The following is an 18,327-nucleotide window of genomic DNA, read 5'->3' as shown; positions in this document are numbered from 1 at the left end:
AAGGACATGCACAGCTGTTGAACTGAAAAGCATATGGCCTCAGACAGGGGTCACATGACAAGGGCTTGAAAGTTGTTGTGTCGCCATCTCTGTGAGCAACTTGCTCTTATTTCATATTTCAACAATGTTGTGCCTAGAGGACTGTGTGCTGTTGACAAGTGTGGTTGAAATAACACAAACAAACACAGACTTTGTACTTGGCATATGCACTGTATAAACAGTATAGAACATAATCATAACAAGATACTTATATGTGGTGTTCTGTGCATATAATGATATCTGCCTGATGTTTCGTTTTTTACTGTTAGTTGATCAAATGGTTTCATCCTCCAATACAGGACAGACCTGATACAATTCAATACTATTCCTAACTTTTAATAGAAGACAAACTTATGGCTCTGACTGTTGAAAAGAGCAATATAATCTATTCAACCTGTATTTGGACAGACCTGTCATGGATGAAGGTGTACTGGATGTTGCTGTACGGGTCATTAGTTGGGGTAGCCCAGCATCTCTCCACACGCAGCAGTAAATGAGCTGGTATCTAAGAGAGAGAGGCATACCGGGACTACAGTCAGTGATACAAAGACAAACAAAAAGGGGTGGCACACACAGGCCTTCAAGACACTCTGTAAATATTTTGACCAAGTCAGCAGATGTACAGGCTCTGAGAAAACCAATGATGGGAGAAGCAGACAACCACAGAAGGCTACACAGTATCTGTTATGGCAGGGGAGGGAGAGAGAGACAGAGATATAGAAATAGAGATACAGAACGAGAGATCAAGAGAAAGTAAGAAAGAAAGACAGAAAGAAAGAAAGAAAGAAAGACAGAAAGAAAGAAAGAAAGAAAGAAAGAGAGAGGCTTGGTTTCTGATAACAGTGGGGAGCAGAGCTGCAGCTTACAGACAGAGTACTTGATTACAGACAGAGTACTTGATTACCTGCATAAGAGCCCCTAAGGTCAAGGCCAGGGATCTCTTTCCACTCAATAAAAGTACTTACAGTATCTTTGTCGAACACAGAGTTTTAAAGTAGAGTAATGCTAAATTCAAGGAAGCACAACAAATGATCCTAAAATACAAGTCAAATGGTGTAACTACTACAGTTTAATTATTCTACACCCCACTGATCTACACCCCATTTAAATGTAGATGTATTCAATTGTTAGTATAGCAGTTATGATGACTAACCATAAAGACTTTCACATAGATGTTGTCCTCCAGTGTTAGTGAGGGCACAGTAGTCCATTTGTCCTCAAAAGCCTCATCTTTGTAGAGCAACATGGACACAGAAAAGTTCCCATCTTCTGTGTTTAGAGTAATTGTTCTGTTGAGAGGAATGTAGTAGATATAGAGCTTTAGCTCACAAGGGCTTGGATTGACGTATTCAACAAAGAGTAAGCACAGTACAGAGCATAGGCTTCTACAAGACAGTATGAATAGCTGCACATGAAAGCTGAGGGAATGTATTATGTCTATCAATTTCAAGATTTGGATTTAAACCCATAGCTTACTTGACATCCACTCTGATCATATTTTCACCATTGGGCTGTTGGACCATGTAGTTAATAGGGTAACGACAGACAAATGTGATGTTAATGTAGTTCCTTGTGACGACATCAGAATCATTATTGCGTATGGTGTTTATGAACATCATATGTGTATCGTCAGAGGCCTACAAGAAAAAGAATAAAAGACAAAACAAAAGGTTACAAGGGCTAACAGACAGGTATAACTTTGACATCACCTACCACAGCTAAATGAGTCACTTTGAAATGAACTGGAGACATGTCATGACACCTGCAGATAACCATGACAGGGTAAGCTATGCACGGTTCACAAACCCTATAACCTTCACCTAAAGCCATTTGTCACGGGCCTCTCTTTCCCAAACACAGCCTCAACCTAGGCCGCAATGTCATTCCAGACACTGTAAAAATGTGAGTGATACAGCTTTATGTTTAGTTGCAGACTACTGACATAGGTGAAACCATAAAATGGAGTTGGATGAAAAGGTTGTGACAGAGTTGTGTCCGGCCCCTGTTGAGTGCAAATTGAAGATGGGTTCTATGGCCATTGAGAACGATGAATTGCCCCTTGCCCTAACTGTCCAGACATGTTTTATTGCCCCTTGATAAATACACAACCCCCCACTATGCCCACCACTGACTTGGTTCCGCACAGAGAAAATGGTTAGGTATTTGTAACTGAGGGAAAACGTTATACTCTGAACATATCATTAACTGATAAGAAACCTTGGTTTCATTTCAGTTTTATGAAAACAAATTATTCTCTCATTCATTTTTTGTCAGTGGTCATAAGAGGGTCTACTTACACCCTCTCAAGGTGAAAAGGAGTTTGGTAACTATGGCATTCCCTTTTTTTGCAACAGCATCTAATCCAAAGCAGGCTTACTTTCTCCCAGCTGGTATGCAAAAGCCTTGTAAAACCGCTGAGGAGGGGGAGAGAGAGATTTTCTCCCCCTCAAAGCTGTGTTAACCTTTTGCTCGCTTTACAAGAAATGCCTCTGTGCATTCTAAGCAAGCGTTTCAATGACACTAGACATCTTAAGTACAGATTTATACCGTGCCAAAGTTAAAATTGTCCTCTGAGCAGTGTGAGAGGGGCTGGGGGAAAAATAGTAGGGGGGCTACAAAGTCGGCCAATGAATTATGGTCTGCCTATTCAATGGGCCTGAAACACGGTCATCATTTCCATGTAAATCCTGATAATTTAGAGCCGCAAGGTCATTCACCAACCCCTGGCTTCTTTGAATAAAGTGCTCTTAGGGAGAAGGAACAACACTTCGCCTATTCCTTGAAATATACGCCCCCCTCTCCCTTTCTGTCTGCCTCTGAGTGAGTGTGTGCTACTCGTTCCCCCTCTCCATCTTTCTGCATACTATGAGGTCATTTCATTGTAAAGAGCTGAAAGCTGAGGTCCACACTTGAGTTATAAAAGGAAAACAAATTGGTTCTTTTGCACAGTTATGCAAGGCATTTTTACCATAACCTATGTGCAAAGTACCATTTACGTCACCCAATTAATTCCTTTTTTGGCACAAAATAATGCTGTGAGGTTCTACAAAGCACCAGACAGGGGGCCAGTTCCCAGAACAACCAAGGGTATCGTAAAATGAGACAATTTATTATCATGGAGATTTTATGTTGCTACTAAAGGAGAACCCTACTGTAGTTTGTCTCCATGTTGGTAGAGCTTATGTCTTTTTCCATTGTTAGAGTTGCTCTGAATGGCAAAGTTCACTTTAGTTTACAGTCTTAAATCCTTCATAGTTGGCGTGGCCAAGTAACCATACATTTTCCTCAGCAATCACCATAAAAATGCAATATCACACTAAAGGGCACATCGAGCAGAAGTATACTGTACCACAACTGTTCCACAGTCCGAGAGATTTGTCTTGATACTGAAGACATAGTCATCTTCAATCTCAACGCCACGACATTCCGGGTCATTTAGGTGCAAATCCCAAACCTAAGGGAGGAAGGGACATTATTAAACGGAAAACACGTCACAACACAACACATCAGCTAGTTTAGACAATATCATAATGGCAAGTGCTGGGAAAAGTTAAAGGTAGGTGACACTTACATAGACGGGAGGCACTTTGTTGAGAAAGAAAGCGCTGGGAATAACGACCTCCATCTGGTCGTTGGTACAAATGACAGTTTCATTGAGCTCTAGGAGAAAGGAGGGGGACACAGTTTACATCTTAACCTGACACAACATTAAAGTCTGTTATGGGCCTAAAATGTATTATTTTACAAATGCATTGGTACAAGAATGCATTTAAAACTCAAACTTGTGTTAACTTTCCTGGCAGGTAACTGTAGATTCCAGTCTCTTATCTTGACATACTCAATTCTCCATATGGTCCGATTACAAACCAAATAGTTTCCCCTCATACAAGATGATGCTACTGGTATCATCTCTAAGGTTGTACCTCATGGTTGGGAGAAATCACCTACATAAACAGCACACTCAGATACAGATGCAAAAAAAAAAAAAGACTCAATATTTGCTCATCACAGAGGTGAACTCACCCTCCTCCTCCAGTTCAAAATAAACAGCAGAGGTTACAGTCCTCAGAGTAAGCAGGAACCAGGCAAACGCCAAACCGGCAGGTGTCATCTTCAAAGGAGTCTCACTCTGGCTTCTCTTCGGCAGACTCTGGGCACTCCACTCCTTTTTGGCCCTTTCCCTCAGATCTGTGAATCTTCTGACCTACTCACCACAGTAAGCTGTCACTTCTAGACGTAGTGCCCCCTCTCACTCCGGCCCTCGAAACACAGCGCTAATGAACTGGGAGCCTCCCTCCAGCCTTAAAACATCAGTTTGAATGATGTCCCGACCAACAATGAGATTTCGCACATGAATAGGGGGAGCCGAGGGGAGCCGTAAGGTAGCACACATACAACAGGCGACCGCAGCGATGCCCTCTCGGTAAACATCTTATGATTACTGCAGATATCAACAAGGAGTCATTAGCATGCAAAGAGAAACAATGGTGCAGGGGTGGCACTCTTTTTTGGCCAGTATCTTTTGTCTGTAGATTTTAAAGGGCATGGCAAAATGTTTACTGGTGCGGGAATCCCAGTCACTGAGATGAAAAGAATCCCTGCCGTTGAGTCAAGGGCAGTTCACTGACACCAAAGGCCTGTGTGCATGTGTGTGTGTGTGTGTGTGTGTGTGTGAGAGTGTGTGTGTATGTGTATGTGTGTGTGTGTGTGTGTGTGTGTGTGTGTGTGTGTGGATATCATGAGGATAAATATTTTAAGATCAACATAAAGTAAAAGCTGAATTTTGAGTATTGCAGTCATTGAAGTTGAGGATTCAGTCCCAAAGTGACATAAATATATTTTAAAAAAAAACATGTGGATATTACAAATGCATTACTCACATGTACATTTGTAAAAACTGGATCCCAGTTAAGATAGGCAATTGACAAGTGTCATCCCTACATGCCACCAGACATACACTGGTGCAATAGAAACTTGAAAGATTTTCTTTACCATTCTTTGAAATGTCACTTTTATGAGTTGACTTTACAAGAAAGGTTTTATTGACTTTGAATCATGTGCTTTTTTTGTCTTGCAAATAAGACTAGCCAAACAGTTAGACGTGATTGTCTGTCATTATCTCAGCAGACAACCATCTTAAATGGATCCTCTGAACGGAAGAGAGTCCCACAAAAGCCTAACTTTCACTCATGTTGTAAAGGTCAATGGCTTTCTTCTAGCACTGCACACGTTTTACAACATGTAAATGAACAACCTTGTCTACCAAATGTTATACAAAAGGAGCAGGGCCAAAAAGATTCATAAACACTGCCTTATGACAGCCTTTTATTCTTGGAAAAGGGAGAAAATACCTGAAACAATCACCACAGTGATCAAATCATTTGGAATGTTTTTTCCCCCTAGTCAGAACATTACCGTTTGGAGAGGGAGAATGTTTGAACGGATCCGTCAATGATCAATGCTAAAAACAGTTAAACATCAACAACATTTCAGTGCAATCTAATCAAATATAAAGCCATAAGCTATATTAATTTGATTTAGGTGAAATTTTAGTATGCTGAAGGAAACACATACTTCTTTCAATCTGTAACAGTACGTGAGCTAAATATATAACACAGAGAGCTCCAACAACACCATTAAAATGTTACTTTAAGTATTTTAAAAGACACAGAGTAATATTTGGTAGATCTTTACATACAGTACGCGCTTGCTTAATTGTTTTTCCATTTCATACAATGTTTATAGGGCGACCACATAACTTACTGATGACATTAGAACAGCGACTGTACCTAAAAGTGGAATGTGCAAAACAAAAACATAATCTTTATTCTATGTCAGTCAACACTGTGTGTACTGGATGCAGTGAGGTCTTCATTGCCTGTGGTCTGTGGTAGAGAGTGGTTGGCAGCCCAGGGTTGCCATGGCGAACAGGTTCACTCCAGGCCCTCGCTGTCTTCAGTGAAGAGATCGGCCAGGTCTGCCACTGTCAGGACCGCAGCCTCCGAGTGCTTCATGGCAGTAGCACTGTGACTGGGAGATGACAACACATGTTCAAAACTACCAGCACCATCTCTTACAGGAGCTGGTGTAATCTGGTTATCATTCAGCATTTCACTGGGCAATTACATTCTAAATTGTATGTTTGGCTCTATCACTGACCAAATTAACAATTTGATCTCTCTGTTTTCAACACCATTGAGGCTCTCACCTTTTCTCTGCAGTCTTCAACATAGCCTGCATTCTCTCCTCAATGGTGGATTTGATGAGAAATCTATGAACATAGGTGGGTCTAGAGGAGAGGGAGCGTTAGTTAATACGAAATAGTGCTCGTCACAGCACTTGAAATGATCTCATACTGTAGGTCATTGAGCAGTAGAGACATGTGACGCAGAACCCCAGTCAGTCCCTTGTTCTCACTTGGTCTGGCCGATGCGGTGCACCCTGCCGATGGCCTGGAGCTCATGGGCCGGGTTCAGGATGGGTTCCACCAGCAGAACGTGAGTGGCCTCGATGATGTTGAGTCCGTTGGAACCCGTGTGCAGAGGAAGGAGCAGGATGTTTATCTTCTCTTCATATTTGAAAGAGCTGAGATTTTCCTGAAACAGTTTAGACGAGTTATTAACAATAATTCATGTGTTAAATACGCAGAGAAGCAACAGCAAAGTGGCTTAAAAATTAGGGCAAAGGGATCTGTGGGGTTTGAGTCCAAGGCAAAGCATGCAGCTACAGTGTTACAGAGGAGTTGTATTAGTATGTTTAACTATGGTTAGAGTGCAGACACAAACCTGGAATTTGTGAATCCCATTGATTTGAGAGAACTCCATATTGTTGTCAAACAGAGCTTTTGCGATGATGTCCAGTACACTCTGCCACTGCAAATGAAAAAAATACCATCAAAAATGTGTGAAGTCAGCATCACCAAAATACAAATATGACCATAACATGCAGTTTGTTTACCGTGGAGAAGACAAGACACTTGGCCCCTGGGTCAGTCATATGAATCTTCTTCAGGGCTCTCACCAGTGCCTCTACTTTGGTAGAGTGGCTTCCCTAATACACACAAGAAGAAGGAATTTCACTGACAGTCTTGACACATTGGCAAAGGTTTGAAACATGAGTAACTCAAATGGTCTGCTTATTTGTTTATAAAATCAGCCAGAAACTACTAGGTGTTTCAGCTTGTCCCATGCCTGGTGGTATGGTATTTGCCCTTGACTGACCTTGACAGGGATGTCCTGGCCTTGGCTGGCCTCCTGGGTGGTGAACACGTAGGAGATCTCAGCATGGGATGTGGTCTGCCTGCAGATGGCGCACTTGATGGCTCGTCGGCGGTTACCCACGCTGTACTGCTCCACGATGATGGCGATGCACTCATTACAGAAGCAGTGGCCACAGGTCAGCACCGCCCACTAGACATAGACACATGATTACAATAACGTACTACACATGCAGTACACAGAATGCCATGTATACACATCTCCAGTAAGTAAAGTGAAGTTATCGAACATTAAACATTACTCTTGTCAGTAAAAGTAATTTGGAATGTGTACAGTCCAGAGAGTTTCATGTACCGTACGTGTGCACAGGTATGCATAATCTGTGGTTTTCCCAAACCAAGTCTGTCAGAGAGGGGATCAGATTCAGAACAGATTAAATTACATTCCAAGGCGCAGGCCTGATTAGCGAGTTTGGCAGACTGAGAGGTGTTCTGTTTCCATTTCCCTCGACTGCCTGACACATTTGGCCTAGCTGTCTGGCTGCTTGGCAGGAGGGGGTAGAGCTGTTCTTTTAAAATAACTTTAGTTCAAGTGGTCACTTCAAGTAGGCATTATAAATTTGACAGATAGAGAAGACTTTGAAAAGATCCTTTAATAAATCGACTGCCTCTGTATCTCAACTACACAGCTCTTGTCCATAGGGGAATGGACTGAGGTGATCAGTGATGTCATGATGGGTACTGTGACATAGCTCACCTCCTGACCCAATGGGCGTGCACAGATAGGACATGGTTCTGGGTTCAGTCCTCCAGTGGCCTTATCCTGAGACTGTAAACAAGAGAAATGCAGAACATAAGTTATGTGTCCTAACAAGATACACATATTACTGCTCCGAAAACCTTTCTTCTAAATAAATGAATGTGAACCAGACAAATATAGACAATCATATTCGACATTCAAAAGTGTACTTACCAAAGTAAGAACTACTGTATTTGCTGGAAACCATACATGGTCGCATAAAAGCTTAGTAGGCTTACCTTTTCTAGATTTGACAGATAGAGAAACTGGCCGAGCTTTTTTTGGAGCTGAGACTTTGCCACCGCCCTGTCGTTTAACAGCTTCACTCTATTCTGCTCCACCTGGACACACAATGATCAGTAGAGGTCAGAGGACAGAGGTTACTAGAGTAGGCAGGCACTGAGGACACAGTAGCGAACAGCATTGTCTCTATGCAGAGTCAATTGCATATTTCTTTCAATGAAATCAAAGTCTATATATCATTTCCTCATGTAAAAAAAGCCAATCAGCATCCTTGAACCTGTAATCCTTTAATCCTTAGTCCCCCTTCCAACCCATCTAGCTCACCTCGTGTGGCTCTATGATGTGCAGCACTTTGGGTTTGGGTTCATCGGGAAGACGAACACGAAGCCTCTCTGTGGCCATGCCCAGCTCATCTATGGCCGACACGTGGTCCCGCAGCACCATCCAATACTCATGCAGCACCTGAGGGAGGCAGAGTTGGGCAATGTCAAAATCAATCTGGATTAAGCATCTCTAAAAGACACGAAACACAACTCATATATCTTAGTTGATATGTGAGTGAGGTACCATGAGAGAATTGGTGTGATGTTCAGTAAAACATTTTAAGCATTGAATGTCCTGAATTGGTTTTCACCAGTAACTGTATTAAAATAAATGATCTACTGTTGCATGTTTCTGAAGTGATGGATACCTTGTACTCTTTCTTCCAGTTCTCGAAGAGCTCCATGAAGATGTTGCCCTCCTCTACCAGGTCTGCGTCCATGCGGCGGGCCTTGGCGAAGGACAGTATGGCCTTCAGGGAGCGTTCCGTCTCACTGGCGGCCCACAGGCCACGACTTGTGGTGGGGAGTCGGTCGTCCACCAGCCCCTCCTCATCCTCGATCATCTCCTCAAAGATGGCCGTCTGACCCTTCACCCTGCCAGTAAGACATGGGAGAGAGAGCACAGTGATGTTGGGGTTCATTTGATCGACCGACCGTGTCTAATCAACTATTTTGACATCACCTTGTGAAAAATAATAGCTTTTGAAATGAAAGATTTGGCTGGTTTTATATTTCTGATAGGAAACAAGGTTGTATTTTCCCAACTTACGTGTGTGAAAACAGCTTGGACTCATAATCGGTGAAGAGCTCATCAGCTATGCAAAACACACAACTAAAGAGAAAAGAGAGTTACTGTACAAGTCAAACTCGCATGCATCATTCTAAACCTGCAAAACTAAGGCACGTGGGAGGGTCTTACTTGTTGAGTGGCAGACGCACAGGCCTAAGGTGACACATGGTGGCCTCCTCAATGACTTCCTGTGAGGGCGTGCCTTCGAGCCTCTTCACAGCGTCCTGCACAGTCTTCTGGGACTTCATCAGGTCGTCCATCTGAGTGCTGAGCAGGAACTGCAGGCCACGGCCATCTCGGAACCTGCCAGAATCAATTAGACCCTTTTAGTGCATACCTTCATCATGAGGGTAGATACATTCATTTCACGTTGAAAAGCAGATGTTACTTGTCAGCCATGGAGAGCTTGTTTGCCTGCTGTTTATAACTGCAGGTTAGCTCATTCTGGATACGGGAAACCAGGTCGTCATCAATGGAGTACTGTATCGACCGCTGTACAATGTCCAGCCACCAGGGGGAGCGCAGATTGACCTAGGGGCAGATGAAGAGGGGCAAATGCGGACATATAAGTGGGTGCATATACACTCACTGAGCACTTTATTAGGAACATTATACTAATACTGGGTAGGGCCTCCCTTTGCTCTCAAAACAGTCTCAATTCTTCGTGGCATTGATTCCACAAGATGTTGGAAACATTCCTTTGAGATTCTGTTCCACTATGACATGATTGCATCACGCAATTCCTGCTGATTTTGACATGGTGCATTATCGTGCTGGAAGTAGCCATTAGAAGATGGGTAAATTGTGGCCATGAAAGGATGCACATGGTCAGCAACAATACTCAAATAGGCTGTGGCATTCAAGCAAAGATTGATTGGTAATAACAGGCCCAAAGTGTGCCAAGAAAACATTCCCCACACCATTACACCACCTCCACCATGAGAAGGTGTACAGGTGTTCCCAATAAAGTGCTCGGTGAGTGTATGTGCACATAGGAAACAGACCTGCATTATATAATGTGTCTGTGTTTAGGTGAAGAGGGTCTTACTTTGTGCTTCAGCTCTTTGATGTTCTGTAGTACAGGCTGAAGGGCCTGCTGGGCCTCAGACACCTCCGAGTTAGATTTGGTCATGTAGTGCTGTCGCAGTTGCTCTGCCTACAAGACAACACAGGGTGAGAACAATAGAGAAGCCATAGGATACAAGGGTTCATAATCATATGCTAATCATATGCACAGCCCAGGTCCAATCAATACAAAGTGTCTCAATATATTCACGGACACTCACCTCCTCTTTCAGCCGGTCATCTCTCAGAGTGGGGGGTATCCCAGGGTGCTTTGCATTTAGCAGTCCCATCAAATTGTGTGTGGCATGAAGCCTCTGTGAGGACAGAGATATGAAAGAAAAGATGAGGATGTCAGCTGAGTTTTCTTTACCTGTTAATGTTTGTCATGCGTTTCATGTTTGGTGGGAAGCTGTACCTGTAGTGAATCAGTTTTAAGTCTGCCTTTGTGTTCCTCCGATGAGCGCAGGACGTCTCTGTACATCTCCACCGCCTCACCAAACTCATCTGCACACAAGTGGCAAAGACAATACCCCACATTTATGTCATTCAGTACACGCTGAATAGGGGGGAGTTCCACTACAAAGCAAGTTAGGTCAAAGGTGAGGAACCCTCATGTGATGAGATCATTACACAGCTCATTAGGCCAGTTTCCCATGGGAAAGAGGGGCAGATGGGACCACTAGAGAAATGGTGTTTAATTATACCTCTGATGATGTGGATTCCTGCCAGGCCATTGAGGGCACACACCAATTGTCTGTGCGCCTCTTCACACTCCACTCGACATTTCTTCTGCAGGGACTTCAACAGCTCCTCCATCGTCATGGTGCTGTGTGAGGTCATAGTCTCAGTGATACCGATCTTTCAGCAAACCCCGTTAAACAAGCCATCCACCCCATAAACATGCTACAGGGGTCTCGTCTTTGAATCAACAAACCTGTGCACTATACAGTAAGTTGTTATTACTATAAGCATTTACTTACTTACTTATCAGCAATTACCAGCCTGTGTTGCTTGATGCAAACTACAGTACCAACTGACAAAATTAGCAGGCCCAGCTGCCTGTTTAAAAACAGACTGACGATCTTGAAAACTTTTATACTCGCCCAGCCCCACACAGGGAAAGGGGACATTAAACAAAGAGAGGCAGGAGTTTGAGGTTTCTAGTTACCTCTTCTGAAAAGGCAGGAACTCTCCCCTGACGGCCTGCGGGTGGCAGCAAGCCTGGCGCAGCCGCAGCAGCGGGTAGAGGATGGTGTTGACCGTGCGGCGGTCCAGGCTGCCCAGCTTCAGGGTCCAGTCAGAGATCTTCCTGAGTTTGAGTAGGGCATCCTGGGAGCACACCTCATGCTGGCGGTGGTAGAAGTGGCCCTCCACAGGGGAGAAATGCAACCAGTGTGTCTCCTCTGTCTGAGGGGGAATCTGGATCTGGAGAGAAAGGAGAAGTGTGGTTAGGTGGTTGAAATGCTGACATGTACTGTATACTGTTCATATTAAAGGGACACTTCACATTTTTTTAACCTCATAATCATTTCCGGCACCATGCCAGTGTCCTACATATGAGAAAATGGATGTGTATGGACAGAATTTATGATCCAACCTGATCAATGACATCTTTCTTTGCAGAACGCCACATTATTTGACCAATCAGGTTGTAGAGTGGCTCTGTGTTTCCACGGCGATAGGGGCGGTAGAGCAGCTGGTCCCACCAGTATTTTACCCAGTATGGGTCAACGCCCAGGAACAGAACCAGACCATACAGATCTGTGGAACAGAAGAGAGTTCCATCGGGTTAGGGTTAAACATCTCACAAACTTTACTGAGGGCTTCAATTACTTTATAAAGTCATTTGATCATTTTACAACAAGGCTCATAGGCCCATTTGTAATACTGGCTACACAGACGTACTGTAGGTAAACACATATGATTTGAGGTGATTTCCACATTTCCCCGGGTTTTAAGCACAAGGGTTCTGAGAACTTTAGCTCACCTTCTAACCCTCTCTGCACAGGAGTTCCACTGACACACCAGCGGTTGATGGATGTGAGACGCAGAGCCATCTCTGCTGCCTGATGGAGAAGGTGGATAAAACAAAGGTTGGAGACACTAAACACACTTCTGTTCAAATAGATGATATACAGAAGCACAGATGTAATAAGCCCAACAGTAATTTATTGAGGAAATGGATCAAGGCATCTCACCTTGGCAGTAGTGCATTCGACCATCTGAGCCTCATCCAGACAAATTCGCCACCATTCCACCGCCACCAGGGGGCTGGGCACCGCCATGTAGCGCTTCTGGTTGCGGAAGCGGCGGCCATCCTTGCTGTTGCTGTGGGGGATGTCGACGTAGTTGAGCTCCGAGCGCAGCACGTCGTAGGTGGTGATGACCACGTCCTGCTCCGCCAGCATGTGAGGTTGGATGAACCCATGCTTCTTTACACCCTGGTAAACCTGGGACAGGGTGAACCAACAGAACGCAGAAATCAACAGCAGACAACACTGCGCTGCTGCTGCAGACAGCAAAACATGCCCGATTATAAGAATGTGGAGGCAATGAGTAAAAATTAGGGATGTGCTGGTGATGGGAGTTTTGCTCAGTCATATAGAAGACATAAAAAATGTATAACATAAAAATCAGAACGTGAGTTACATAGATTAAATAATGATGATGACGATGGTTGTCCTTACCAGCACTCGTAGTGATGAAGAGCTGATGTGGTGGTTGATCTCCTCCACCCACTGGTGGCAGATGGAGCTGGGTGAGATGATGAGGGTGGCACCGGTGGGCACAGGCTTCATGGCCACCAGGCAGTGGGGGCAGTAGAAGGGGGTTGTATTTAGGCTCTCCTTCTTGTAGTTGACACACTCTGCGTGCTGCCACAGCTGGCAGTTCAGACATTGGACCCGCGCCTTGTAGTCTATGAGGCCCAGCTCACCACAGATGCACTCTAAGCGGTACTCAGGGTTGTTGAAGGGAACCACTGATTCTCTGGTGAGGGGTGGCGTCACCTCCACGGGAACAAGTGGCTTTCGCTGCACTCTTCCCACAGAGAGAACTTCCTCTCTCTCCATTTCTTGTTCCTCTGACTTGCTCTTCTTCTGGGAGCTGTTAAGCGTGTCTTTGTCATCCTCCACATTGTGGTCTGTCATAGTAACAGGTGAGAAGTTCTGTGACGTAGTTGGCATGTCACTGCATGTTTTTTCCTGTTCACACTTCGTTCCCTCTTCTTCTAAGGTAGGGCAATCTGGTGTGATGCAGCTATGGCTATCTTCTGTAGGACAGATGTCTGGGAACTCAGCGTTTTCTGTTGCTCCCTTCTCCTTCTCTGCACGCCTTAGCGATGTTCTCCTTGGCGTACTGTCACTGTTGGTGTCTTTTTGCTGTGGAAATAGACAAAATAAATGTTTACTTGGAAGTAACTTGGAAGATATTGTACCCAAGAGAAGATATTACAACAAAGCCTACAGTATTTCTGCAAGGCCTTCCACACTTACAGACTTGGCAGTGGTTGTCTTTTTCTTGATTTTTTCTTTGTATTTCTTCCCAAGCTTGAATGATCCAGCCAAACCTCGACCTTTGACCTGTTCCACCAACTCTTCTTCAATCAGTTTTCCAAGGGTCCTCTTGATATGGTTGCGGTTCTTTAAGAGGTCACACTGGTATTGGGTGCGAATGTAAGCGAAGATGGCATTGACTGAGGCTCCTTTACCGACCCTCATCTCTTTTATACCAGTGAGCAGCATCACACGCACAGCTGCGAAAAGGTAACAAACAAAACAGAGTGTCAAAAATAAGTGTAAACAAGACTACACTTTCTAAAACTTTGTTTTTCTTAACATTTTTCTAACCATTTTTGGAATACGTTAAAAGTCATGTAAAAGAGAGATATTTCTAATTTCTCTCTGCTTTGATCGCTGACTTACTTGGGTGGGATACTTTGACTTTAGGCGGAGCCTCTGACTTATCGTGAATGATGTCCTCTTCCCGCACTAGTGGTGGAGCGGGAATGAAATAATTCACAGATTTTCCCTGGCAAGCAACAAGAAAGTCCATGAACACCACGAACACCACATTATTTGCGACAGCCTGCTGAAGTATCTCTGATGTGTCCGTTATGATGGGTAAAAAAATGCAATTCATGAATTTCTCTATGTTCTCACCACAGGCAGCGTGAGGGCTTTCTGCTCCAGGCCTTGACGGGTGTTGTACAGGATGAGTGCCAGGACCTCCACAGTCTTCCCAAGCCCCATCTCATCTGCCAGGATACCCCCAGGCCACTCCAACCCTGCTAGGGGGAACTCCCGGATCAGGCTGCAATAGAGTCAGTTGATCATCAGATAGATTGGCATAATTACCTGACCATGCAGCAAGAACACCATGTAATCACAACAGCTTCTGGTGCTACTCAGAGTGACTTACCAGCCTGTATAGGGGCTATAAAACAGCTTCTTTCCACACAAAGTGACCAACTCCTGCCATAGGTAATGTAGCGATTGTTCTGGGGGGTAAAGTGTTATTGGTGAGAGGACAAAATCACTGGCTTTGCTCCACAGGTGTGATACTGACATGCACACATTACAACTGAATAAAGCAAAAACACGACAACTATACCTTTAGGGCTATTGTTCTCATACTTCTCTCTTCTTAGCATCCAGTTGACAGCCTGACTCTGGTAAGGTCTGAGCACTGGTATGAGAGCCTCATGCTGAACGTTATAGGTCACACCAGGGCTCTCTCTCTGGTGGAGGTGCCTTACATAATCATAGAGCTCCTCCACATTCTGTCTCTCTAAATCAGTGTCACACTCCTCCTCCTCGTTCTCTACCACTTCTACAACGAGAGAAGACAGAACAGCAAACAGAGAGGGTCAGGTCAATGGAGCATCAGCATGTTGGCGTCACACTTGACAACAGCCACAGATCAGCATACAGTATGCGCACCTGCCTTCATAAGATAATAGTTACCAGGAATTATGAAGTCATAGAAATGCTCCATTATTTTCTGCATCAGTTGGTTAGCTTTTCGTATCCGGCCGCTACCCTCACTGAGGAATTCTGGCTTCCCCAGTCCAGACTCCAGCAGATATATCCCCATCTGACAGGAAACCCAACAAACATTAGACTTTTACTCTCACTTTTGACCAGATTTTCTCCTTAACAAATAAGCACAACAAAAAAAACAGGTGTACAACGCAATGTGTATCCTTGAGATATTTCATCTGTATTAATTAATCAATCAATTAATCATTGTGTGTTAAAACACAGTTTCATGTGTGCCAGCAACACTGTAGCCATGATGCTGAATAAACTCCATATTATTAAAGCGCTTGAAACTGAAAAACATGTTTGCCGCTCTGGCCTGCTGATTACATATGTGAAGTCAAATGACACACCTTGACTGAGTCCTCTCCTGGCCGGTGGCACAACTGCATAACTCTTCTCTTCTGTAACCAATCCAGGTCCTCCAACGGTATTCCACCAAGGCTACACTCAACTTTGCAGGTACCATCAAGAGGTCTCAGCTCTGGTCTTGTATTCTCATCGTTGATGCTGGTGAGACTGAGGCATAGCTGATCGCTAATCCTATGGAGAGTGAATCCTCTCTGCTCCAAGCCGGGGGGAACCCAAGCGAGGCGGAGGCTGAACTCGCCGATCAGTGACTTCCAGATGTGGCCCAGCTTAGTGATGGGCACCACAGTGAGTGCCAGGGAGGTGGAGGAGGTGACCTCTGAGGATGAACAAGGGAGCTCCTCTGTTAGCTCTGAGAACAGAGAAGCACTAGAGCAGCTCGCCTTCAAGTCCTCCACAGCAGCCGAAAGAAAGGAGCTAGCTGGGATCTGATCGTCCTCCGGGAGAGTCTCATTCTTCCTGTCCTCATGCATGTTCCAATTCAACCTCTTTTTGGCTTCATCGTCCACCTTCACGGGTGGTGCCCGCTTCCTTCGATTGCTCATTTTGAAAGCCTAAGAGGGGACCAATGACAAAGTTATCACTTCCGTGGTCATAAGGTGCTTATTAAAGACAGCTCTGTTAATAGGACATTGGATTACATCCAATGTTTGCACTTGTTTACAAGAGGTAATGAATCAATTATAGCATGTAGCGTAAAACAACACCACAAATGAGAAGGAACGAGGAACACTTTGCAGCTGTACTCGGGCCAAATAAACTCCCTGTAAATCTGCCCTGTTTCTTACTTTGACAAGAAGAAGTTATTTGGCTGCAGAGCAAATTGGTGTACTAAATGGTCACTATCGAGCAACAGTGTCCATGTCGGTTTATGCTACAAATGTAACAAATCGAAATGTCCTATCCTGGCTGCTGCAACAATGTAACATGACAGTATGTGAATACGAGCGAGCCAGCAACAATTTAAGGAGAGTACAGTTTCATGCAGTCCTAGTTTCATCCCTTGGTAACTGCATTGTTATTGTTGTCTGGCTTGTTGGGATAACAGAAATGTCAACTGGCTAAGAAACATTGAACAGAGACATTTAGCCTACTTTATATTTCTCACAAAAACGTCGCCTGGTTCCCGGTCACTATAGACGATGGAAGAGACTGGTCAAACCAGACCAACATGTTGAATTTTATGCTTTACAGACTTCTCACAGGCTGGTCCCGTTCTGCTGCTGCGCCATTTTTAAATAACGGAAGTGAGGTATACTCTGATAATAAACTGAAGACTGGTGGGAAATGAACACTAGATGGCAGCAGAGCTCGATAGGTGGCATTGATAATCCCTCAATTTGCAGCAGACAGTGCATTACACAAAGTGCAGGAAGGAAGCTATAACGAGGTACAAATTTGACATAAAGTTGTAATAGCCTTATGTCTTATGTAATAGTCTAACAGTCTGCCTGCCGGCTAGGCTTAAATAGCGCAGTTACCTACGCTATGAGGTGGGCTTGAGTAGGCTAGTTTTCATTGCAGAGGTGATGCATTTTTTTTTCTATCTCTAAATTATTTTTTATCAAAGCTTATCTGTCTACAATGACTCTGTTATTCGTTTAATGAAACTGAACCACTGAATGTGCACATTCCTTTAGTATGCCTCGCATTAGGTCTGCCTCAGGACAGAGACAATTATAACTTGATGGCACACTTGAATGTGCATTTATCACGTAGACATCCATATGAATATTTCTGCATGCTTTCTTTTATTGGGGCCACACTGCAGTCTCAGTGACCCGATTTTAAGATGCAGTGATCAAGAAGAAAAGAGGGGGGGCACCCATGTTCCCTTTTAGAGGAATTCACAATTTGCGCGCAGAGGCTTAACTTTGACTTCAGACTGTGAGGTTCAGAAGGAGGTACGCAATGTTCCGAGGTGCAAGGTGCAGGTATGTCTGGAGTCTCTAGGCTAATATTTGACTGACAGATCATTCAATTTTAATTTGTAGCATTTGATATTCGAATAATGTTGCTCTATTGTGAAATGTCAAATATTTGAATGTGGCTATGTGCTGGGCTAGTTTTTAATTCGCAATCAGAAATAAAAGAGTAGAGATAATGGGAATGTGTTATGTGATAGGCTTTCTAGCCTAATTCACAATAGGCCTATCCATGGGAAGTTTTAATCGTGTAGATTTAGGTTAAGTTACGTAAATCATGAGCTGAAACGCAATCAGAGAGTCAAGTCAACACGGAGAGCTGTCCAGCGTGCTGAAACCACTCAGGCATTCCGTAATAATCCCTCCCCACGCTTTCACTGTTGACAAAGTTTCATGAGGTGCATTCATATGGCTTGGCTACACTCTTCTTTTTTTTTACGTAACGCTTGCCAGTCTTGCATTAGGCTGTTGGAATAATTGTACACTTATGCTGTTGCTATTTGAATAGACGGCCTTGAG

General features: G+C 44.0%; 1 protein-coding gene across 1 annotated transcript; it reads right to left on the bottom strand.

Annotated features, from left to right (window-relative positions):
• Positions 1–5,334: 5,334 nt before the first annotated feature.
• Positions 5,335–17,100, bottom strand: shprh (SNF2 histone linker PHD RING helicase). The gene is made up of 30 exons (XM_083683995.1): positions 16,978–17,100; positions 15,868–16,437; positions 15,440–15,569; positions 15,087–15,305; positions 14,895–14,973; positions 14,636–14,786; positions 14,399–14,504; positions 13,970–14,229; positions 13,163–13,855; positions 12,674–12,925; positions 12,463–12,541; positions 12,073–12,236; positions 11,644–11,900; positions 11,180–11,301; positions 10,891–10,979; positions 10,697–10,789; positions 10,459–10,566; positions 9,799–9,941; positions 9,540–9,713; positions 9,390–9,452; positions 8,989–9,214; positions 8,622–8,759; positions 8,294–8,395; positions 8,013–8,084; positions 7,260–7,448; positions 6,997–7,089; positions 6,825–6,911; positions 6,457–6,635; positions 6,248–6,328; positions 5,335–6,069 (listed from the first exon to the last, which is right to left on the bottom strand). The coding sequence occupies exons 2-30, from the start codon at positions 16,426–16,428 to the stop codon at positions 5,973–5,975; spliced, it is 5,007 nt and encodes a 1,668-aa protein (XP_083540121.1). The 5' UTR covers positions 16,429–16,437; positions 16,978–17,100; the 3' UTR covers positions 5,335–5,972.
• Between the last annotated feature and the right edge of the window lie 1,227 nt (positions 17,101–18,327).

Source organism: Argentina silus (assembly GCF_951799395.1).
Source record: "Argentina silus genome assembly, chromosome: 13".
In the NCBI taxonomy this organism is placed as follows: domain Eukaryota; kingdom Metazoa; phylum Chordata; class Actinopteri; order Argentiniformes; family Argentinidae; genus Argentina; species Argentina silus.
The sequence above is the reverse complement of the archived record's forward strand: the minus strand, read 5'-3'. Positions and strand labels throughout refer to the sequence as shown.

Bases quoted from the DNA above. Each gene is read 5' to 3' on its own strand.
- shprh (XM_083683995.1), bottom strand. From the start codon at position 16,428: ATGAGCAATCGAAGGAAGCGGGCACCACCCGTGAAGGTGGACGATGAA. The intron at 12,237-12,462 runs GTGAGCTAAAGT...TCTGTTCCACAG, and splicing joins TGTGCAGAGAGGGTTAGAAG to ATCTGTATGGTCTGGTTCTG. The intron at 6,636-6,824 runs GTTTGTGTCTGC...AAACTGTTTCAG, and splicing joins ATGGGATTCACAAATTCCAG to GAAAATCTCAGCTCTTTCAA.